The sequence below is a fragment of the Ornithorhynchus anatinus genome, chromosome 21, assembly GCF_004115215.2.
Source record: "Ornithorhynchus anatinus isolate Pmale09 chromosome 21, mOrnAna1.pri.v4, whole genome shotgun sequence".
NCBI classification, from domain to species: Eukaryota; Metazoa; Chordata; class Mammalia; order Monotremata; family Ornithorhynchidae; genus Ornithorhynchus; species Ornithorhynchus anatinus.
This window is the reverse complement of record NC_041748.1, coordinates 23,233,790-23,257,671: the sequence shown is the minus strand read 5'-3', so window position 1 is coordinate 23,257,671 and position 23,882 is coordinate 23,233,790. Positions and strand designations below refer to the sequence as shown.

General features: G+C 61.1%; 1 protein-coding gene across 1 annotated transcript; it reads right to left on the bottom strand.

Moving 5' to 3' along the window:
* Positions 1-11,676: 11,676 nt before the first annotated feature.
* TMEM191C (transmembrane protein 191C) lies at positions 11,677-18,102 on the bottom strand. Its single transcript, XM_039910081.1, has 11 exons — positions 17,907-18,102; positions 14,830-14,950; positions 14,684-14,734; positions 14,485-14,565; positions 14,327-14,383; positions 14,181-14,240; positions 14,025-14,089; positions 13,125-13,191; positions 12,967-13,016; positions 11,935-11,986; positions 11,677-11,904 (listed from the first exon to the last, which is right to left on the bottom strand). The coding sequence occupies exons 1-11, from the start codon at positions 18,059-18,061 to the stop codon at positions 11,734-11,736; spliced, it is 930 nt and encodes a 309-aa protein (XP_039766015.1). The 5' UTR covers positions 18,062-18,102; the 3' UTR covers positions 11,677-11,733.
* Positions 18,103-23,882: the final 5,780 nt, after the last annotated feature.

The following is a 23,882-nucleotide window of genomic DNA, read 5'->3' as shown; positions in this document are numbered from 1 at the left end:
GGACGGGGGCCGGACGGGGAGGAGAAAAGAAAGGGGGTGGGGGACGGAGGGGGAGACAAGGGGAGGGAGGGGTGGATGGAAAAAGAGTCGACCGGCCTGGACATCCAGCTGCTCGTGGGAAACGAGACGTGAGGCCGGCGTTCCTGCTCGTGACCCGGTGGGCCCTTCCAACTTTCCCGCAGGCCGCCGCCCGGGTTGGGACCCTCTGGGCCGCGCGTCGCCGGAGCCAGGCCTGCCCCAGCAGAGACTCCAACTGGCTGGCGAACGTGGGCGGTGACTTGCAAAGAATTTTTTTTATATGGTGTTCGGTAAGCGCTTACTACCTGTCCAGCAGTGTCCTAAGCATTGGGGTAGATAGAGTGAGGTTGGACACGGTCCCTGTCCCGCATAAGGCTCACAGTCACGGGAGGGAGGAGGGCTTTTGAATTCCCATTTTAGAGTTAAGGAGACGGAGGCGCAGAGAAGCTAATTGACTTGCCCAGGCTCACACAGCAGATGGAGAGAGCCGGTATATGAATCCAGGTCCTCTGACTCCTAGGGCCAGGCTCTCTCCACTAGGCCACACCGCTTATCAACGACGACCTGGCCGGGGATGGGGAAAGTTGGGCACGGGGCTTTGGTGGGGCCGAGGGAGGGCAGCCAGGGGAAAGAGCGTGGGGGTGGGAGTCTCGACAAATCATTTCATAACTGCCGTGGGCCTCAGTTTCATCATCTGTGAAATGAGGAGATAAGTCCCTGGTTCTCCCACCTCAAACCCGGGATGTGGTGAGAACAAGGTGAGGGTGAGTGGTGTGGAATAACAATAATAATGGTATTTTTTAAGCACTTACTATATATCAAGCTCTGTTCTAAGCGCTGGGGTTGATAGAAGCTAATCAGGTTGGACACAGTCCCTGACCCACATGGGGCTCACTGTCTTCATCCCCCTTTTACAGATGAGGGAACTGAGGCGCAAAGAAGTGAAATGACTTACCCAAGGTCACCCAGGAGACAGGTGGAGGAGCCGGGACTAGAATCCAAGTCTTTCCGTCTCCCGGGCCCGTGCTCTATTCACTAGGCCACGCTGCTTTTGCGAGAAGAAGCACCTTGGGGGAAAGAAAGGGTCCTCCAGATTCAATAACAACTCAATAATGGTCATGGCAGTTGTGGTAGTGAGTGCTCATCCCCTGCCAAACAGTGTATTAAGCGCTGAAATAAATACAATATAGGCAGGTGAGATACCGTCTGACACAGAGATCCATCTAACGGGGGAGCGGAAACGAGCCTTTCGCCTCACCTTCCAGATGAGGACTCGCGACCGTAAACCTGGGAACGTAACCACTTATTCCGGTGGACTGTGCTCTCCCCAAGTTTAGTACGGTGCTCTGCACACAGTAAGCTCTCAGTAAATGCCATCGACTGATCGAGGAAAGGGAAGCTCAGGAAAGCGACCCGACTCGTCCCAGGTCACAGAGCGGGCACATGGCACAGCCGGGATTAGGACCCGGATCTCCCGACGCCGGGTGTCGCGCTCTTTCCGTTAGGCCGCTCCGCTCCTCCGCAACGTTCCTCCTGTCGGCCGGAAAGGCGGTCGATCGGGCGAAAAGGGTCAAGACCGAGCTGCCTGGACAGGAGCGGCCCGAGACGGGGCAGGGTGGGGACTAACTGAACCGGGAAAGGGGTGGGCTGGGCAAACACCAGATTTTTGTTCCCTTAATCCCTCCCCTCCAGCTGGAGGGCGGCAGGTTCGGGCAAACGGGAAACGTGCCCTCTTCCCCGCCACACGGTGAGCCCAGGGAATGGGTTCAGCGGGGAGCCGCGCAGCCAGGAACACCGCCCGGTCCAGAGGGGCTCGGGGCGATCCGTGGATGAGCGCCCGTGCCGGCTCGCTGGGGGAGAGTTGGGATCGGGGAGGGGAAGAGTCAGGGGTGTGGGACGGTCTGCGCCAGGTCACTAGGGGAGAATCGGGGACGGAGAGGGAGAGTCGCGGGCGTCGAATGGCTTGGACGGGGTGACTGGGCTGGTCCGTGCTGGGTGACCGAGGGAGAGTTGGGGTGTGGACTGGTCTATCTCTAACCATCCTGGCGGCGGAGAGCGGACGTGGGTTGCCTCGGGGACCGGGTGGCGTTGCGCAGTCCGCGTTCCATCCGTAGTGGGGCTGGGATGGCGGGCGGCAGCCTCCGCGCCAAACCGGAGGTAAAACGGGACACGAGAGACGACGGTCGGGTGAAATCTGGGAAAGGAAACGGAAACTGTAGTGGGCACCCAGCCGACCGGCCAACTGCCCTGCCCTCCTCCCTTTCTGCTCTTCTCCATCTCTAATACTCTCCGACTCTCAGGCTCTGTCTCCTCTCCAATTTTTCTCATTTCCCCGCCCCTTCTCGCTAGAGCACAGGCTTCTGGAAATTAGAAGGCCCAGGGTCCTAATCCCGGCTCCTCCGCTTGTCTGCCGTGTGACCCTGGCCCAGTCACTTCTCTGGCCGCAGTCACCTCATCTGTAAAACGGGGATTATGACCGCGAGCTCCAAGTAGAACAGGGACTGTGTCCAGCCGGATTTGCTTGGATCCACCCCAGCACTTAGTACAGAGCCCGGCACGTAGTAAGCACTTAATCACGGCCACAGTTATTATTATTGTCGAGAGAGGTGGAGCGCCGTCCGACCTCCTCCACAGCCCGCGAGACATAGGCGACGCACACCGCCTCCCTCACTGTCTCCAACGTGGCCATAGGCGTCATTTACAGGCCAATCGTTAAGGGGTATTTACTGAACACTTACCGTGCGCAGAGCCCTGGGCTAAGCGCTTGGGGGAGTACAACAGAATTAGAAGACTCATTCCCTGCCCCCATTGAGCTTAGAGTCTAAGGGGCTCAACACAAAATGGCAAGATGGGATCGCAAACGACACAACCCTGGAGTCTTCCACCTCCAGTATAAAAGCTCTGTTCACCAGAAGCCATTCCTTTATTCAGTCGTTTTTACCGGGCACTTACTATGTGCAGAGCGCTGCGGAGCCGCTCTCTGGGAGCAGGAGTTCGGAGAGGGGCACGATCGGTGGAAACGGCAGCTCCATCGATCCATCGTATTTACTGAGGGCTTACCGTGTCAAGAGGACTGTACTCAGTTCACTTCTCTGTGCCTCAGTTACCTCATCTGTAAAATGGGGATTAAGACTGTGAGCCTCACGTGGGACAATCTGATTACCCTCTCCCCCAGCGCTTAGAACAGTGCTCTGCACATAGTAAGCGCTTAACAAATACCAACCTTATTATTACTAAGCACTTGGGAGAGGACAATATAACAATAAACAGACAAATTCCCTGCCCGCAATGAGTTCGTGGTCGGCGGGGTGGGTGGGGGGGAATAGATGTTAATGAAAATTACGGATATGGATTTAAGTGTTGTGGGGCTGAAGGAGGGGTGAAAAAGGATGCGGACGCAATTCCAAGGATGACACGGGAAGGGGTGGGGAGAGAGGAAAGGAGGGCTTAGTCTGGGAAGGCCTCTCGGAGGAGATGGGCCTTCAGTATGGCTTTGAAGGTGGGGAGAGCCCACGTCCGTCGGATACGAAGAGGGAGGACGCGGGCGAGAGGTCGGCGGAGAGACAGACGAGGTCGAGGTGGAGTGAGGAGGTTGGCATCAGAGGAGCAAATTGTGCGAGCTGGGCTGCAGCAGCAGAACATCCAAGTGAGTTCATTCATTCGATAGCATTTATTGAGCGCTTACTATGTGCAGAGCACTGGACTAAGCGCTTGGAATGGACAATTCGGCAACAGATAGAGACAATCCCTGCCCATTGACGGGCTTACTACAACGGGGCGAGGTGACCGATTGCTTTAAAAGCGACGGTGAGGAGTTTCTGTTGGATGCGGAGGTGGCTGGGCCACCCCTGGAGGTTCTTGAGGGGCGAGGACACATGGACTCAACGTTTTGGGGGAAAAACCACGGGGGCAGAGAGCTCGACGGGGACGGTAGGTGAGCGTGCGGGGCCAGGCCGGGGTCATTCCAGCGTGAATCCCACCGCTCGGCGAAGGGAGAGGCCGTGGATTCCCCCACACAAGACCCATTCCCGCCGAGACATCGCACCCCGTGGGATAAGCGTTTACCTCTTTGCCCGGTGACTCGCCTTGATGTCCGTCTCCCCCCTTCCAGACTGCGAGCTCATTGTTGGGCAGGGATCCATTCATCCAATCGTATTTCTTGAGCGCTTACTATGTGCGGAGCACTGGACTGAGCGCTTGGAATATACAATTCGGCCACAGGTAGCGACCATCCCTGCCCAATGACGGGCTCACAGTCTAACCGGGGGAGACAGACGGCCGAAAACAGAACAACATAAACACGATCAATAGAATCAAGGATATGGAAAGTGCTTGACACATCGAAAGCCCTTACACCATCATTATGACGATTCTGATGGTCTCTGTTGGTGAAATGGACTTTCCAAGCGCTTAGTACAGTGCTCTGCACACAGTAAGCGCTCAATAAGTAGGAAGGAAGGAGGAGCCTCGCCACCAGGGGGAGCCAGAAGGCAGGGCCTTGCTCGCTGGGTTTGGGCCCCAACTTTTGCCTTTTTCTTTTTAAAATTATTTCATAATAATGGCTTTGGTGAAGCCCTTACTCTGTGCCAAGCCCTGTCCTAAGCGCTGGGGGCAGCAGCGTGGCTCAGTGGAAAGAGCCTGGGCTTCGGAGTCGGAGGTCATGGGTTCGACTCCCGGCTCTGCCACTTGTCAGCTGTGTGACTATGGGCGAGTCACTGAACTTCTCTGTGCCTCAGTTACCTCATCTGTAAAATGGGGATTAACTGTGAGCCTCACGTGGGACAACCTGATCACCCTCTATCTACCCCAGGGCTTAGAACGGTGCTCGGCACATAGTAAGCGCTTAACAAATACCAACATTATTATTATTATTTTACAGATGAGGGAACTGAGGCCCAGAGAAGGGAAGTGACTTGCCCAGAGCCACGTGGCCGATGAGTGGCGGAGCGGGGATTAGAACCCACGACCTTTGACTCCCAGGTCCGGGCTCTTTCCAGTAAGCCATACTGCTTCCCTGCTATTTGTTAGGTGCCTACTATGTGCCGGGCACTCTGCCAAGCACCGAGGTAGATACGAGACAGAGTGGACACCGGATGGGACACTCCCAAGTGCTTAGTACAGCGCTCTGCACATAGCATGCGCTCAACAGATATCACAGATTGATTGATTCATTCAAATGTATTTATTGAACGCTTACCGTGTGCAGAGCACTGTGCTAAAGCGCTTGGGAGAGGACAAGAGAACTATAAGCAGACACATTCCTGTTAATTCTGTTGCTTGGGACACTCAAACCTAAGCACTCAGAGTGCTTAGGACAGCGCTCTGCACATAGCAAGCGCTCAATAAAATACCACAGATTGATTGATTCATTCAGTCGTAATTATTGAGCGCTGTGTATAGAGCCCTGTACTAGGCGCTCGGGAGTGTAGCGTAGAACAATAAACGGATCCTTTCCTGCAACCTCTCCTGTATTGGACACCCCCAATCGCTTGGAACAGTGCCCTGAACATAGTAAGCGCTCAATACATGCCACCGATTGATTGACTGGGGGAGGGGAGGCAGATCGGACACTCCGGCCATAAGCGACCCCTTTCCTCCATCCCGCGTCACCGAGGGAGGGGGTCTGCAGGCCTTGGGGGTCCCTGCCGTTGGGGCGAGGGGAGAGTCCGGGCCGGAGGGTGGGCCGGGGCCAGGGAAGGGGGGTGAGGCCCAGGCCGGTTTTACCACATTCCGGCCCCGAGGTCCCCAGGCAAGCGTGACCCCTGCCCTCCGCCGGGGCCGGGCACCGCCGAAGGGAGAGCAAACCCTTAACTTCCTCCTCCTCCCTCACCCACCCCCAGCCCCGATCTCCTTCCTTCCCTCCTTCGGTCACTCAATTCAATCGGTCGGATTTATTGAGCGCTGTGTCCAGAACCCTATACTAAGCTCTTGGGAGAGGACGACAATAAACGGACCCGTTCCCTGTCCACAACCAACTTAGGGTCTAGAGGGGGAGACCCGTTAACGGAAATAAATAAATGACAGAGATGGACATCGGTGCCGTGGGGCTGGGGGGGGGGAGGGATTTAGGGAGAAAGTCGGGGGACGCAGAAGGGAGTGGAAGAAAAGGGAAAGGGGGGGCTTAATCAGGGAAGGCCTCTTGGAGGAGATGTGCACGGTGGGTGGGAGGGAGAGGAATTATCTATCTCCTGTCCGTGCTCTCCTCCCCCACCCCTTCTGCCCCTTCCTCCCCCGGGGAACCGCTGAGCCCGAGCCCACGGCCACCAAGCCCACAGCCACTCCGGGCTGGGCGGGCCGGCGGGTGGACTCATCCACGGAGTGTTATTATTACGCTCCAGCACAGTTATCATCATTATCATCCGTATTCCTGCTGCTAGTGATCCTAACTGTGGGTATTTGTGCCGCTTCCCCGTGTACGACTGCGGACGCAGTTGTGCCCAGACACGTCCGCGTATACCTGAGCACGGGGGAAGGCACTGACGAGCACCTACGCGGCGTCTCGGGTTTATCAACCGCTTACGACAGCGCTTCGCATTCATTCAGTAACAGGTATTGAGCACTCGCCGTGTGCGAAGCTCTGTACTAGAGAAGCAGCGGGGCTCAGTGGAAAGAGCCCGGGCTCGGGAGTCGGAGGTCGTGGGTGCTAATCCGGGCCGTGCCACGTGTCAGCTGGGTGACTCTAGACAAGTCACTTCTCTGGGCCTCAGTTGTAAAATGGGGATTAAGATTGGGAGCCCCACATGGGACAACCCGATTACCTTGTATCTACCTCGGTGCTGAGAACGGTGCTTGGCGCATGGTGAGCGCTTAACCCAAACCATCATCATTATCGTCACCGAGCGCTTGGGAGAGTACAGTACAATAACAGACACATTCCCTGCCCCCAACGCCACTTGTCAGCGGTGTGACTGTGGGCAAGTCACTTAACTTCTCTGTGCCTCAGTTACCTCATCCGTAAAATGGGGATGAAGACCGTGAGCCCCACGTGGGACAACCTGATTCCCTTGTGTCTACCCCAGCGCTTAGAACAGTGCTCGGCACATAGTAAGCGCATAACAAATACCAACATTAATTAACGAGCTCATGGTCTAAGAGGGGACACAGTAAGCCATCGACTGATTGTTCACACAAGCGTGAACATTTGTGAGCACGGGTTGGGGCAGGGCGTGCGTGTGCACACGGGTTCCTGGTTGAGTCTTTCCCAAGCGCCTTCACACGACTCGCATTATCGGGTCTTCCCAAAAGGCCGGGGTTGGGAGGGGAAAATAACCGTGGTACTTGTTAAGCCCTTACCACGTGCCAGCCGCCGCGTTAAGGACGGGGGTAGATACAAGTTCATTACGTCGGACACGGTCCCGGTCCCCTACAGGGCTCACAGCTTCAGGTGAAGCCACTGAGGCGCAGAGAAGTGAATTGACTCACCTGAGGTTACGCAGCAGATGTGGCAGAGCAGGATTAGAACCCGTGACCTCCTGACGCCCAGGCCCCGGCTCGAGCCGCTACGCCGCGTTGTCTAAGAGAGGCCAGTGTTTCACCCCGCTGTGCAGAAGGGGAAACTGAGGTCCACTGTGGCTAAGTGACCTATCCAAAGTCATCCAGCCGCAGAGGGCATAGCTGAACTCTGATAATAATAATAATAGTAATTTTTTTAAAACCCCCAATAATAGAATTTGTTAAACTTTTACTCTGGGACAATCACTGTACTAAGGGCTGGGGGAGACACCAGTTCCTCAGGCTGGACTGGGACCCACGTGGGGCTCACAGTCTAAGTAGCGTGGCTCAGTGGAAAGAGCCCGGCCTTGGGAGTCAGAGGTCATGGGTTCAAATCCTGGGCTCAGCCACTCGTCAGCTGTGTGACTGTGGGCAAGTCACTTCACCTCTCTGTGCCTCAGTGACCTCATCTGTCAAATGGGGATGAAGACTGTGAGCCCCATGTGGGACAACCTGATCACCTTGTGTCCTCTGCAGCGCTTAGAACAGTGTTTCTTGGCACATAGCGAGCGCTTAACAAATGCCATCATTATTATTATTAAGTAGGAAGGAAAACAGGTATTGGAGTCCCATTTTACAAATGAGGAAACCGAGATACAGAGAAGTGACTCGTAGCAGGAAAACGAAGGAGCCGGAATTGGGATCCAGAGCCTGTAACTCCAAGGCCTGTGCTCTTTCCGTAGACCACGCCGTTTCCCGCCCGTTGGAAGGTCACCCGGACCATTCCCCCGCCTCCAGGCTGGATCACGTGGAAAACCCTCCTGGGCAGACGGGTACGTCCCGGCCCCGTGCAGCATTCTCACCTGTTCCCTGGCCGGAGGACTTACCTTAGGCCTGGCACAAAACCCTCTTCACCGCAACCTCAGGGTCTTCGGAGGCTTAACGAAGGCACATCGCTTCCAAGAGACCTTCCCCCGGCTTGGCCCTCGGTTCTTCTTCCCCCACTCCCCTCTGCCCCCGCCCCGGCACTGGGATTTGCTCCCTTGACTCACCCCTCCCTCGGCCCCTACGTGCCCAGCCGGAATTTATGTATTTATGTCTTTCTCCCCTGGTTATTCCGTACCCTCCCGGACGCTCAGTACAGCGCTAAGCCCACAGTAAGCACTCGGGGAGTACGAGCGATCCATTCAGTGATGCCAGTCCCCTCCCCCTGCCCGAATGAGGCCTCACGGCCTACCTGCCCCGGCTGGGGACCGGGCAGACGGTTGGATGGACCGGTAGCCATTCGGAGAGATGGGCCGGGAGCCTGGGAGTCAGAAGGACCTGGGTTCTAATCCGGACTTGTCTGCCGTGTGACCCTGGGCAAGTCACTTCACTTCTCTGGGCCTCAGTTACCTCATCCGTGAACTGGGGCTGTCGGCCCGATGTGGGACAGGAACTGCGTCCGACCCGATTTGCTTGTGTTCCCCCCACCCGCCCCGCCCGTAGTATTCATTCATTCAATAGTATCTACCGAGCGCTTACTATGTGCAGAGCACCGTACCAAGCACTTAACGGATATCACAATCATTATTACTATTATTAGGGGCTTCTCTCCCTCCCCACGTCAACCCAGGCACGGCGGTCTGCTGACCTCGGGGTTGCCATGGCAATCGTCCACCGGGGATGGGGCGGAGGGTGGCCGGGGCTAGGCAGAAGGGGTGGCGGGCTCTGGCAGGGAGGGTATTTTCTTCCCCACATGCCCCTAGGCCAGCAGCCGGAGCCCCCGCCTCTCCGCGTTGCCGGCCCCTTCCCCAGCTCCCTCCTCTCGGAGCCCGGACGCCCCCTCCCCACACCTGGACATCTCCCCCCCCCCCGTCGACCCCAAGTCCGGTGGCGCCCCTCCACCGGAGAGGGAGCACGCAGATGAAGGTCTGAACATCTGGGTGGGCGGGCGGGCGGCCTGGCGGGGAGGCCCGGGGCGGCCCGGTGCCCCCCGCCCCCTCCGTCTCCCCCCAGCCCACCATCACCAGGGTGGAGCCGCCCGGTCCCGGCTAAGCGGGAGGGGACCGCGGTGTTGCGGCCCAGCGGAGGCTCACGGGTGTCCATGGCAACCGCTGCCTCCCGCCAACGGCCCTACCGTGGCCTCCCCGACTCGGCCCGTGACGGGTCACCGATGGCAAACGCGCGGACCTTGAGGTGCGGGCAGGGGAAGACGGGGACCGCTCGGTCACCCACCTCCCCCTTCTCCACACGCGCCACACACGCGGACGCACAACACAGAGAAACAAGGTGTGACCTATCGAGACCCAGATGCACACACATGCCCTAAAACGTGCACACGCACTCACCAAGCCCCTCCAACACATACAGCGCGCACACACGGTCTGACATCGAGAGGCCCAGATGCGCACGCATGCCCTAAAACATACACACCCAATCACACATGCATTCACCAAGCCCCTCCCGACACACACACACACACACGATCCGACACATGGAGCCCGACATGCACACGCACGCCCTAAAACATACACACCCAATCACAGACACACTCCCCAAGCCCCCCAACACAAACACATACGCGACCTGACAGACCAATGGAGAGGCCCACATGTATACACACAGACACACACGATCTGACAGACACACGGAGACCAACATGCGCATACAAGCCCTGAAACATACACACCCAAGCACAGACGCACTCCCCAAGCCCCCCAACACGCACACACTCGTGCGACCTGACAGACAAATGGAGAGGCCCACATGCACACACATGCCTTAAAATATACACACCCAATTACACATATTTTCACCAAGCCCCCCCAACACACACACGATCTCGTGGTCTCGGAGCTGCCCCCCCACCCTGCCAGAAGCGGAACGCCCCCTCTCCGGTGCGCGATCCCCATACTCGCAGACACACAGACACTCTACCCCCGGGGTAAATGGGGTGGGGGGTCCTGAGCCCACCCCCTTCCTCCTCTCCCCAGACCCCTACACCTGATGAAAGTCCCGGGTTGGGAGGGATCTGTGCAGAGACCCTTCCCCACCTTGGAACCCCTCCCTGCCTCTGACCGAGGGGGTGAGAGAGTGAGGTGGGGGGTCTCGCTTCCTGGGCCGGGGCTGAGGGAGTGAAGGGGTGAAGAGGTGAGGGGGTTGCGGCCTTCGGGAAGACAGATGTGTGGGGGTCACATCTGGGGCGCAGCTCTCACCGCAGTGCTGCAGACCCAGGCCCCCAGATCCCCCCGCCTGCGTACAGCCCCCTCCCCATCCCACTCCACCCCGACGGGGCAAAGGTGGGCACCACCAAGTGCCCGGCGGGGCCGGCGCAGGGTACGTTGTACAGAGAGAATAATAATAGTAATAATTATTATGTTAGTATTTGTTAAGCGCTTACTAGGTGCGGAGCACTGTTCTAAGCGCTGGGGTAGACACGGGAGAATCAGGTTGTCCCCCGTGGGGCTCACAGTCTTCATCCCCATTCGACAGATGAGGTCACGGAGGCACAGAGACATGAAGTGACTCGCCCACGGTCACGCAGCTGACAAGTGGCCGAGCCGGGATTCGAACCCATGACCTCCGACTCCAAAGCCCGGGCTCTTTCCACTGAGAGAAGCAGCGGGGTCAGGGGGAAAAGCCCGGGCTCGGCAGTCACAGGTGGTGGGTTCTAATCGCCGCTCCGCCGCTTGTCTGCTGCGCGGCTTGGGGCCGGTCCCTTGACTTCTCTGGGCCTCATCTGGGAGATGGGCATGGGAGGCAGCGTGGCTCAGTGGAGAGAGCCCGGGCTCGGGAGTCAGAGGTCATGAGTTCGACTCCCGGCTCTGCCGCTTGTCAGCTGTGTGACCGCGGGCGAGTCACTTCACTTCTCTGGGCCTCAGTGACCTCATCTGTCAAATGGGGATGAAGACTGGGAGCCCCACGTGGGGCAACCTGATGACCCCGGATCTCCCCCAGCGCTCAGAACAGCGTTCTGCACATAGTAGGCGCTTAACAAATACCGACATTATTATTGAGACCGCGAGGCCCACGTGGGGCGACCTGATGACCTCGTATCCCCCTCCAGCGCCGGGCACGTAGCGAGCGCTTAAGCAACACCGTCACTATTAGCGGCGGGCAGTGTAGTGAGCGTCGAGGGGGTGGGCAAAGGGAGAGGAGCAGCGGGCGGGGATGGAGGTGCGTGTTTCCCCCCCGGGTTTCCGCGGCCCGCAAATGAAGAGGACGAGACTGAGGCGTGCGGGGGTCAAAGCCGCCGGGCGGCTCGTTGCGGGAGGGTCCGGGGGTGGGGGGTCGGGGGGCTCCCTAGGTGGGCAGCAGGCGGTGGGCGCGCAGCTCCAGGGCGGGCGACAGGGCGTAGCGCAGCTGGCGGAGGGCGGCCGGGGGGAGGCGGCGCGCCAGGGCGCGCGGGAGCCCCGGGCCCGGACCCATCAGCACGAGCAACAGCGGCGGCAGCGCCGGCAGCAGCAGCAGCAGCAGCAGCGGCACCAGCAGCAGCAGCAGCACCGGGAGCAGCAGCAGCACCGGGAGCAGCACCGGGAGCCGCCCGCACAGCGCCCTGCGGGACCCGGACACCGCAACGGACGGTCGGGCGGCCGCCAGGGGGCGCGCGCGGGGCAGGCGGGAGGAAGGGGCGGGGCCGCCAGGGGGCGCGCGCGGGGCAGGCGGCGGGGGGGGCGGGGCCGCCAGGGGGCGCGCGCGGGGAAGGGCGGGGCCGCCAGGGGGCGGGGCCGAGGACCACGAGGGCCGGGGCGGGGCCAATCAGGGGCGGGGATAGCGGTCTGGGGGCGGGCTCAAAGGCATCAGGGGCGGGGCTAAAGACCATAAGGGGAGCTACGACCAATCAAGGGGCGGGGCTAAAGGAAAGGAGGGGCGGGGCTTAGGGCGGAGAGGGCGGGGCTAGGACCGGGGAAGGGCGGGGCGCGCGCGGAGCAGGCGGGAGGGGAGGGGCCGCCAGGGGGCGGGGCCGAGGACCACGAGGGCCGGGGCCAATCAGGGGCGGGGATAAGCGTCAGGGGGCGGGGTCAAAGGCAGGGGCGGGGCTAAAGGAAGGGAGGGGCCAAGGCCAGGAGGGGCGGGGCTAGGGAGCTGCGAGGGGCGGGGCTAAGATCGGAATGCGGGCGGGGCTGTGACGTATAGGGGAGGGGCTAAGGACCAGCGAATGGGTGGGACTATGACCTTAGGGGGAGGGGCTAAGGACCAGCCAGTGGGCGGGGCCATGACATCTGATGGAAGTGGCTAAGGGCCATTCAATTGCCGAGGCGATGACGTCTAAGGGGAGGGGCTAATGACCAGTCAATGGGCGGGACTATGACGTATCAATCGGGGGAGGGGCGAAGGACCAATCAATGGGCGGGGCTATGACGTCTAAGAGGAGAGGCTGAGGATCAGCGAGTGGGCGGGGCTGTGACGTAGGAGGGTGGGTGGGGGCTGGTGGCCCCGCCCCATCCTCTCCCCCCCCATCTGCAGCGGGTCGTTGGGGGGCTCGGGGTCGATGGGGAAAGGCCCCTCCCCCCTTCCCCCACCCCCACCACGCACCTGAGTCCGGTCAGCGGGCTGCCCCCTCCTCTCCCTGGGGTCCAGCACTTCTGCGGGGGAAAAAACTGGGGGGTTCTTTTGGGGGGGGGGATGGGGGGAAGAATTGGGGGGGATGGGGGGCAGGGGTCGGTGCGCCCCCCGCCGGGCGCTCCACTCACCGGACTGACCAGCACCACCTCCTCCATCAGGGACCCCCGGGGGGTGGGCAGCGGCCGCTCCGCCCTGCTGGGGCGGGGGGGGGGGGGTCACTGACACGACCCCCACCCCCCATCCCACCCCTCCACACCACTGCCCTTGATGCCCCTCCCCCCTTCTAATTATGATCATGTCGGTATCTGTTAAGCGCTTACTATGTGCAGAGCACTGTTCTAAGCGCTGGGGGAGACACAGGGTCATCAGATTGTCCCACGTGAGGCTCCCAGTCTTCACCCCCATTTTACAGATGAGGGAACTGAGGCCCAGAGAAGTGAAGTGACTTGCCCAAAGTCAGCTGATCGGTGGCGGAGGGGGGATTAGAACCCATGACTTCTGACTCCTAAGCCCGGGCTCTTTCTATTGAGCCACGCTGCTTCTCTGGACTGTAACCCCGTTGCGGGCAGGGATGGCCTCTCTTTAGTGCTGTCCCGAGCGCTCAGTACAGCGCTCTGCATACTCTAAGCGCTCAAGAAATAGGACTGAATGATTGGAAAAGGAGGCACCAAGCTGTGGGGGGGTGGGGGGCGTCTGGGAAGAGGGGGCAGGGAAGGTGCCTCGAATGATGTAGAGTCCTCTACCGAGCGCTGCGCACAGTGCTCCGCACACGGTAAGCGCTCAATCGATGGGAGTTGGTTCATCCGTTCAATCGTTACTGAGCGCCTACGGTGTGCGGAGCACCGTACTAAGCGCTCGGGACGTGCAATTGGGCAACAAAGAGAGACTGTCCCTACTCCACAGCGGGGAAACGGTCTAGAAGCGGGGAGACGGACGGGAAAGAGGACAGAGCCCGGAGGCGGGCATCGATAGCGGGGGAATAGATAAAGAGAATTCGAGCTATAATAAATAAAATTGGAGAATCTTACGGATCCTCGGAGCCGTGGGAGGGGTCCCGGACGTTCGCCATCTCCACCACTTTGGCCTGCAGAACCTGGGGTGGGGGGGACGGTTTCAGTAGCCCCCCCACCCCCCATCGCCCATCCCCGCCCCCCCATCGCCCCCACCCCGAGCCCGGCTCCTACCCGCAGAGCCCCCGCCTGCTCCTGGAAAGTGGCCATCGCCTCGGCCCGCAGTTGCCGCCCCTGGGGAGGTGGAGGGGGGTCGTGGGGTGTGGAGAAGCCCCCCGGCGATGAGCCCAGACGCCCCCCGCCGCCCCCAGCCCCCTCACCTGGTGGATGCGGGCCTCCCGCCCGGCGCACTGGGCCTGCAGCACATCGAGGTCCCCCTGCGGGCGGTGGGGAGGTCGGCCTCGGCCCCGCTGACCCCCGGGACCCCCGGGGACCCCCTCCCCAGGTGCCCATGTCCCCTGGGGCCCAGGTCCACCACCTGTAGCCGCCGCAGCTGCCGGCTCAGCCGCCTCCTCTGGCTCGGGTCCTGCGGGTCCTCTCCGCCCGCCGAGTAGAAGAGCTGCGAGGGCAGGGGGCACGGGGCTAGGGGCCGGGGAGCCGCGGTTGCCCGGCCTGGGGGAGGGGAGCGGGAGGACCCCCCCCGCCACACCCCCCCCCCCCATCAGAGCCGCCCCCACCTCACTCTCCAGCTGCTCCTCCTCTGCCCGGAGACCCTCCTGCTCCAGCTCCTGGCCAGGGCCGCAGTCAGAGGAGAATGGGGAGGGGGCAGGGCGGCCAGCCCCCTGCCCCCCTCCCCACCCCCGATCTACCGCCGCCCCCTCACCAGGCTACGGCGGAACCCTTGGGCCCGGGCAAACTGCTCCAGATGGTCAGCGTCGGTGGTCCCGGAGTCGCCGGCCTCGCCCCTCGGCCGACTCGGGGTCTGGGGCAGCCTCCTCTGTAGGCTGGACGCAACACGCGCCGTCACGTTGGGGGGGGTCTCGACCTGAGCTATGTGGTGAACGCCCACTGTGGGCCGGGGCGCTGCTGGGTGCAGAGGTCGGTACTCCCCCCAAATAGCCGCCCGAGGTCCGGTCGTATTTGGCCTCCTCCCCCGGAGGCCACGGGATCCTATTGAAAGGCCGCCGGGATGGCCCCAGTGGAAAGACCCCGGGGACCTGGGTTCTCATCCCGGCTCTGCCACCTGCCTGCCGGGTGACCCTGGGCGAGTCACTTCCCTTCTCTGGGCCTCCGTCACCTCATCCGGAAAATGGGGATTAAAGCTGTGGGACCGGGACTGTGTCCAACTCGATGATCTGTATCTACCCCGGGGCTCAGTACAGTGCCCGGCACGTTCATTCAATCGTATCTATCGAGCGCTTACTGCGTGCAGAGCACTGTGCTAAGCGCTTGGAAAGTACAAGAGAGCAATAAAGACTGACCGATCCCTGGCCAGGGCGGGCTCGGAGTAATAATAACAATAATGATAATATCGATGGTGTTTCTCAAGCGCTTACTATGTGCCAGGCACTGTACTAAACGCTGGAGTGGATACAAACAAATCGGGTTGGACATTAAGTCCCACACGGGGCTCACGGTCTCGAACCTCCGATGAGGGAACCGAGGAACAGAGAAGTGAAGTGACTAGTCCAAGATCACACAGCAGACAAGTGGCAGAGCTGGTCTAGAAGGGGGGGGGGAAGAGACATCGATACAAATAAACAGGCATCGAGAGAAATAAATAGATATAAAGATATAAACAGAAGTGCTGTGGGGCGGGAAGAGGGCACCGGGAAAGTGCTTAACAAATCCCACTACAAAAGAAAAAGCAGAGGAGAAGGCCTCAACCACGGAGGGAACAATTTAAAGACGGTGGTGAGGGAAGCCGGGGTGGGTGAGTGCCAATGTTTTTAGAAGGGGTGGGTCAGAGGAGCAGTGGAAGGACAGCGAATTTTGAAATTTTGAGATCTTTTGCAGAGCGACGGCCCGGAGGGATGAGGACATAGGTGGGGTTGAGGAGGCGGGTGAAGGATCAGGCTTTGAAGAGCTGGTGCCCCTTGGTTTTGATTCTGGCAACCGAATATTTGGCAAGATGACGGGGGTTGAGAGAGGGGGAAAGGTGGGGGCACTGAGGACTTCAGGGAGGGGTTAAAGATCTAGAAGAATGGGGGGGGGGGGGAACGACGACGGACATCTGAGGGCGAGGTGCGAATTTGTCCCCTCCTCTATTCTCCAACTGCCTTCACTTCTTTTGCACCATCTAATGTGGTGTTGAAGAAGGCCCCCCGAAGCCAAATGGATTTTAGAGCAAATTGTCTTTACAGCTTCCATTGTTCGCTCCTAAGTGATTAGTACAGTGCTCGGCACACAGCGGCTGCTCGATACATATAAACGACTGATGGAGCCCAAGAGGCAAGTTGAGAACGTGAAGGGAGAAGAGCAGGTGACAATGAATTTGAGCTCCATCAGCGGTAGTTATTGAACCCCTCCCCTGCTAAACCGGTGGGAAAGTCCAAGACAACAGAGATGCTACATCAGTTCATCGATGGTATTTACGGAATTCTCGCTGTGTACCGGCCGTGTGGCACCGTGGAAAGAGAGTCAGGGGATCTGGGTTCTAATCCGGCCTCCGCCACGTCTATTGTGGGACTTGAAGGAAGCACTTAACTGCTCTGGGCCTCAGCTTCCTCCTCTGTAAAATGGGGATTCGACGTCTCCCTCCCTCCTAAAAGACTATCATTCGAACTGTGTCTTCCAAGCGCTTAGGACAGCGTTCTGCACACAGTAAGCGCTCAATAAATACGACTGAAATACGACTGAATGAATACAGAGCCCGGCACTAACTGCTTGTTAGGAATACAACACGGTGGGCAGACCCGTTCCCCTCCCACAAGGAGCTCACAGTCCGGAGAGGAAGGCGGATAAATAAATTACAGATATGGGCCCAAGTGCCGGGGGGCTGAGGGAGGAGTGAATTTCCAAAGGAGTGAACTTCCAGTGGTTAAAGGATATGGATCCGAATACACGAGCGAAGCAGAAGAGAGAGGGAGGAGGGGAAATGAGGGAAGACCTCTTGGAGGAGACGGGATTTTTAACCAGGATTGGAAGGGAGGGGAGACGGAGGGGGGGTCTGTAGTAGATGGAAGGGGTGGGAATTGCCGATGGGATTTTTAACCAGGCTTGGAAGGGAGGGGGCTGGGGGGGTCTGTAGTAGATGGAAGGGGTGGGAATTTCCACGTCAGAGAGAGGATGGGGGATAAGGATATGTCACGACAGTGCTGTGGAGCTGGGGGTGGGATGAGTGCTCAAGGGGTAATAAGAAGAAGAAGAATTAATGTGGTACAGGGCTCAGTGGAAAGAGCACGGGCTTAGGAGTCAGAGCTCATGGGTTCTAATCCCGGCTCCGCCACCTGTCAGCTGTGTGATTTTGGCCAAGTCACTTCACTTCACGGTGCCTCAGTTCCCTCATCTGTAAAATGGGGACGAAGACTGTACGCCTCACGTGGGGCAACCCGATTACCCCGTATCTGCCCCGGCGCTTAGAACAGTGCTCGGCCCATAGTAAGGACTTAACGAATACCAACGTGATCACTACCAGGCATCGCACTAAGCGCTGGGGTGGAGACCAGCAAATCGGGTTGGACACAGTCCCCTGTCCCACGTGGGCCTCCCGGTCTCAATCCCCGTTTTACAGATGAGGTCGCCGAGGCCCAGAGAGGTAAAGTGACTCGTCCAAGGTCTCGCTTCCCTCGGGAAGGAGACAGCGCAAATCTCCGGGGTGCCAGGACTTGTACCCTCGGTGGCCCGGGCGCCAGGGAGGAGGAAGCATGGTGATGCAGGGCAGGGGGATGGGTGGAGATGGGGGGGCGGGTGAAAATTTAGGGCAGGGGGTGGAGAAGGTGGGAGGAGGGGGGTGGGCACCTCCTGGTCCTCTGGCGGGCACGGCCCAGGCCCGTCCGCAGTTGGTCTCTCTCCAGCTCCAGCTCTCTGACCAGGGCCTCCAGCTGCCTCTTCCTCCGCCGCCCGTCTCCCGTGTCCTTCAGCAGCTGCAGCCGCCGCTCCTCCGCCTCGCCCATGCCCACGGGCCCGGGCACCGCCACCGACTGGGCTCCGGCCTCCAGGCCGCCTTAGCCCCGCGGCCGGGATTATGGGGTCACCCGGGGTCACAATGCCTCGGCCTCTCCCGGGGGGCGGGGACGAGGGGGTTCCCCCACCCCCCATTATTTGCCCCCTCCTCCGATTCCGCCCGGGGCACCCGGGCTTTCCCCCGCGAAGGCTGGGAGGGTCGCAAGGAGGGCCCCGAAACTTCTTTCAGTGCTCCAGCGCTTCGAACAGTGCTTGGGCACATAGGAAGCGCTTCGCAAATACCATTATTTATTTGGGGGGATGAGCCCCACAGAAACGGGGGTCCGGCCACGACTCGAGGGAGGGGGGAACGCGTCGACCGACTGCTGTATGGTCTCCTCCCAAGCGCTTACCACAGTGCTGTGCACCCAGGAAGCGCTCAGTAAATACGATCGACTCATCAGTTGACCCGACAGGCACCCCCTCCCCACGGCCCTGCTATGGTGTTCTCTTTGTAAATGCTATTTGTTGATGATGATGATGGTATTTTGTTAAGCGCTTACTATGAGCTTACGCTTACTAGACTGCGAGCTCGTCGTGGGCAGGGACGGCACAGTGGATAGAGCTCGGGCCTGGGAGTTAAGAGGTCATGGGTTCTAATTCCAGTTCCACTACTTGCCTGCTGGGTGACCTTGGGCAAGTCACTTTACTTCTCTGGGCCTCAGTCCCCTCATCTGTTAAATGGGGGTCGAGACGGTGAGCCCCATGTGGGACAGGGACCGGATCCAACCCGCTTTGTATCCACCCCAGCGCTTAGAACAGTGCCTGGCACATAGTCAGTGCCTAATAAATAGCATTATTATCATCATTATTATCGCTGTATGGTACTTTCCCAAGCGCTCAGTACAGTGCTCCGCATACAGTAAGCACTCAATAAATACGACTGAACGAAAGAATGAATATTGCGGTCTCCCAAGCGCTTTAGGACAGTGTTTTGCCCACCGTAACCGCTCAATAAATACTATTATTATTATTTATCGCTGTATGGTAGTTTCCCAAGCGCTCAGTACAATGCTCTGCACACCGTAAGCGCTCCATAAACACGACTGAACGAAAGAATGAATACTGCGATCTCCCAAGTCCTTTAGGACAGTGCTTTGCCCACCGTAAGCGCTCAATGAATACCATTATTATTATCGCTGCATGGTACTTTTCCAAGCGCTCAGCACAGTGCTCCGCACACAGTGAGTGCTCAATAAATACGGCTGAACGAAAGAATGAGTATTGCGGTCTCCCAGGCGGCTTTAGGAACAGTGCTTGGCCCACCGTAAGCGCTCAATAAATACGAGGGCAAGAATCACTGCGTCAAACACCGTTCTCAGCTCAGTTCAAGCCACCCACGTCCCCCACCCCGGAGGCAGCCCCTCCCACGGACGATTCCCCTAGCGCGACCCCCCCCCCCCCACTTCCAGACGGTGAGCTGGTTGGACGTGTGGGGAATCCATCTGCTCATGGTTGTGTCCTCGCCCGAGCGCTTAGTAGAGGAGGAGGCGCTCAGTAAATCCGCCCGAAGGGACGGACCGACGTTCGCCCTTGACCCGAGGCCTCCTTGGGCCGCAGGCCTTCCGGTCCAGCCGGGGCCTCCTCCCCGGTCCGCCGGCCACCCCGCCGAGGGTCCCCGGGGGAGGTCGCGGCGCGGGGGACCCCGAAAGAGGACGGCGAGACCCCCCCCGCCCCAAGGAAGGCCGGAGTCGGTCCGTAGTCCATCCAGCTTTTAATGAAAAGATCATAAAATAACAGTATCTCGTCCCTGTACATTAAGACCGCACGTGTCTGGATGCTGAACCGGCCCGGGCCGAGGGGCATCGCGGTGACCCCTTGGGGGGGGGGGAAAGGGGCGGCCGGAGCGGAGTGGCCGCTATGACACTTGGGGGGGGGGGACGGCGACCACCGGGGACGGCGACCCTCGACCCCCAGATTCCAGTTTCACTTGGGTAACGGCCCCCTCCCGCCCTCCCCGAGGTATTTCTGCAGGGGGTGGGGCGGGGGGCTCTGACCGGCCCCTCGCCCCACCCCCCGCCGGGCCCGGGGGCGCCGAGGGTCCCGGGCCGAGCTGCCGGGGTGCGGGGGGAGGGGGCCTGGCGACCCCTCCCCCTCCGTGAGGTTTGTGATGCAGCATGTCTGAGGTCAATAAATTACAGCAATAAATAGCGGGGTGAGGGGCGGTGGGTTTCCTGGTCAGAATGAAAGACGAAGGGCAGGGCGGGCGTGGCGGTGCACCACGCCGGGGGCCGCCCCCTCCCCCACCGGAATGTCCGACCGCCCCCCCCCGTCCGGCCACCTTGATTGAGTGACCCCCCCTTTCCCCAATCCCCCCCTACCCCCGGAGGCCTGGATGCCGGGGGCGGGCCGGGGAGGAGAGGACTGCCGGGAGGACCCCCGGCCCCTCTCCCCCCCGGCCCCGGGGACTCTTTGGCTGCGGGGGGAGGGGGCGGGGGGTCCCCCAACCCCTCCCGCGGAGAATCTTATTGCTTAGCGGGGTGGGGGGCCGGGGGGGGGGGCTCAACCTGGGCCGCCCCCCTTCCCCACCCCGTCCTGGGTTGGGAACCGAATACTGACAAGTCCGGGCTGGGGGGTTGGGGGGAGGGTCTGAGGAGGCCGGGGGTGGGGGTTGGGGGGGGCGCAGGGCCCCCTCCCCCACCGCCCCCCCGATCCCGGAGACCCGGGAACATCAACTAGGCCGAGGCCTCCCCCCCGGGCCCGGGTCTTGGGCGGGCGGGCCGGGCCCGGGCCTCTCGGAGTTCCGCCTCCTCGGCATCCGGGGTGGGTGGGCGGGCTGGGGGGGGTCGGGGCGGGGGGCGTCCGGGCCCGGCCCCGCGCGGAGAAATAAATACATTCATCCCTGTGTACTGTACATACATATTGATACAAAAACAACACTGTCCAAAGAGTGTCTGCACCATGGCGGCCGGGAGGCCGGCCTAGGCCCCGCGACCCTTCCCCGCCCCCTCCCACGGAGACCCCGCGGGGGGAGGGGGCGGGCGAGCGGGGTGGGGGTCCCCGGCGCCCCCCCCCCCCACCCCCCGGGCCGGGGGGGGGGTCTCTTTGGTGCGGGGCAGGCGGGACGGGGACGGGCCCCCCCGGGTGTGGGGAGCCGGGGGGACGGGGGGCGGCGGCTGGCCCTGCAGGCTGTGAGGTCTGAAACTGTAAGTTTATGTAAACAATGAGATAAATATATTAGTATTTTCTTTTCTGAGCCGAGTGAAGTTCCGCCCTCACTCCAATGTGCTTTGGTTTAAAAAATAGGGTCGTGAATTTGGGTATGAGCTCAACTCTCGCTCGCTCGCTCGCTCGGCCACGCACGCTCCCTCGCCTCGGCCTCCTCCCTCTCCCTCGGCCCCACGCGGGGCTCGGGGGAAAGCAGGGAGGGCCGCCCGGCCTGGGTCCCGCGGCGGCCCGGTCCCTCTTCCTCCCCGGGCCCCGCGGGTGTCCGTCCCTCCGCCGGCCCGCCCGCTCGCCTCGCTCGCTCGCTCTCGCGCACTCCCACACACGCTCGCACACACACTCAGGCCAACACAAAATGAAATTACAAAAGAAGTAAAATCACAAAACAAAAGTGTAAACCCTCCCCACCCCCACAAACCCTTAAAATCTTAAATATGAAACTAGTGTTTTGTTTTTTTTTATCATTAAAATACAGAAAATGTCCGATACAATACTATGTCGTAAAAACCTGGCTGAGCGCCTCTGTCCCGGGCCCCAAGCCATCCCTGAAGTTAAAGAGCCTGCCGCCCCCTCCTCGCCCCGTCCCCCGGTCACCGCCCCGGCCCCCGCCGGACGCCCCCCTCCGCGCCCCCGGCCCCCTCGGCCACCGGGCCGGGCCCGGCCCCGGCCCCGCGCCGGCCCCGCGTCTCGCGAGGCGACGCCGGGGGTGGCGGGAGGCCGGCGTGGCCGAGCCGGCACCCCCCCGGTCCACCGTCCAGAAGCGTGTGGTGGGGGGGGGGGGGCGCGGGGGTGGAGGAGAGGGGCCGCACGGGGAGGACCGGGGTCCCCCCCGGCCCTCGAGGGGTCGGCCCGACCCGTCCGCGGCCTCCTCTCGGGGGGCCTCCCCCACCCCGGGCTCCGGCGGCCGGGGACGAGGAGGCGGGGGGCCGACGGCGCGGTGAGGGAGGATGGGGGGGCGGAGGGGGTCCCTGTTTGTTCCCTGAACCAAAACACAAGCGGGGAGGCCACGCCGCGTCCGCCGGCTGGCTCCCCGGACATAGAGACTTCATCTTGGTTTTAGCTGACTGTGTTCCCTGGGAGGGAAAGAGGGGGGCGGGGGTGAAGGGCGGGGGACGGACTGACAGACTGACGGAAACACTGACTTTTTCTATTTTTTTTTTGGTCTAAACTTAAAAAAGAGACGGACGGTATCCAGGACCCTGGTTCTGGGCAGAGAGGGAGAGAGCGAGAGACCCGACGGGCCGCCCCGCGCCGAGGGAGGGGGAGGGTCCTGCCTGTTCTCTCCCAAACTATCAGCAGCTGTTGGCCCGAACGCCTTCTGCAGATGTTGCGAGAACATCGCGTTTCTTCTTCGAGAAACGTCTTTCTTTCTTCGCACTGTCTCCCCCGGGGGAAGACTGTATGAGACCCCGCCCGCCGGCTCACCCCTCCCCGGCCTCCGCTCCCAGCCTCCGGCTTATTGCACTCTGGAGGCTGCCGGCCCCTCCGCCCGCTGGCACCGGGCCGGACGAGGTGCCCGGGCGCCAGCCCCGCCGCGCGGCTGCGCGGGCCGGGCCGGGTCCGTTCCCACACCACCCGGCCTCGAGACCGAGCGGCTCCCCCGTCACCGCCATCCATCGAAGCTTCCTTCCTTCTCGGGGTGTGTGTGTGTGTGTGGGGGGGGGGTCCGGTCGCCCTCTCCTCCTCCTCCTCCTCCTCCTCCTCCTCCCCCGGACCCACTTAAACCGGTCAGCGAGGACCCTCGGACGAGGGTCCGGCCCCACGGGGAAATCCAGAACTACACCTGATCTGTCGCGACTATCTTATTGTTCTCGTGAATATTTCAAGAGGTAGCAAAGGCCGCGAGTCTCCCCCCACCCCCACCCCCCCAACCCTCCCCCGCCCCGCAGACTCGCCGGTTCGGTGGAGGTGCGGGGCTCGCGCGGAATAAAGGAATATCGAAAACGTACCTACAGAACCTGGGACGTGTCCAGCCTAACTCTAACCCTAACCCCCCCCCCACCCCCGCCACGATTCGACTCCCCCAACTTCCGGTTCCAACATCCACATAAACGTTACGACCGCATCTCCGTGAATAAAACGAGTACCCTCTACGGGGACTACCGTCCCAGAAAGTCAAGAAGCCCCGGCCCCGGGGCAGAGCGTGGAGAGCCTCCCTCGGTTCTGGGGGGGTGGGGGGGGGGGGGGGGGGGGACGGGGAGGGGGCCGCCGGCGGCCGGGCTGGGGTCTGTCCTGCCTCGGACCCCCGGCCCGCCCCGCCGCTCCCCCCCCCCCCGACCCCATCTCACCTGGGTTTCCCCAGCCTCCTCCCCGGCAACTTTCCTCGAGGTGGAGGAGGTCCGGGGGGAGGGGGGTGGGGAATCTGCCCCCCCCCCCCCAATCCCATCACATTCAGTCCACGGGCCCGGGCTGCAGACCCCCGGGGGGGGGGGGGGGGGAGTCCGGGCGGGGCGCCTCGGGGAAGCAGAACGGGGCGGTTTCTTTCCCACCAACCGAACCGAGGAGAAGCGACCGGAGGGAGAGCGGGGCCGAAGGCAGCGGCCCCCCCCGTCCCGGCCCCCGTCGACGCGCACGCGCGAGCTCGCACGCCGGCACGCTCCCGTACAC

What these genes read in the sequence shown, in the direction of transcription:
- TMEM191C (XM_039910081.1), bottom strand. Translation starts at nt 18,061, where the DNA reads ATGGGCGAGGCGGAGGAGCGGCGGCTGCAGCTGCTGAAGGACACGGGA. An exon ending in GCCCGCCAGAGGACCAGGAG is followed by an intron (nt 14,951 to 17,906) that starts GTGCCCACCCCC and finishes TGTTGCGTCCAG; the next exon opens with CCTACAGAGGAGGCTGCCCC. An exon ending in TCCCACGGCTCCGAGGATCC is followed by an intron (nt 13,192 to 14,024) that starts GTAAGATTCTCC and finishes CCCCCGCCCCAG; the next exon opens with CAGGGCGGAGCGGCCGCTGC.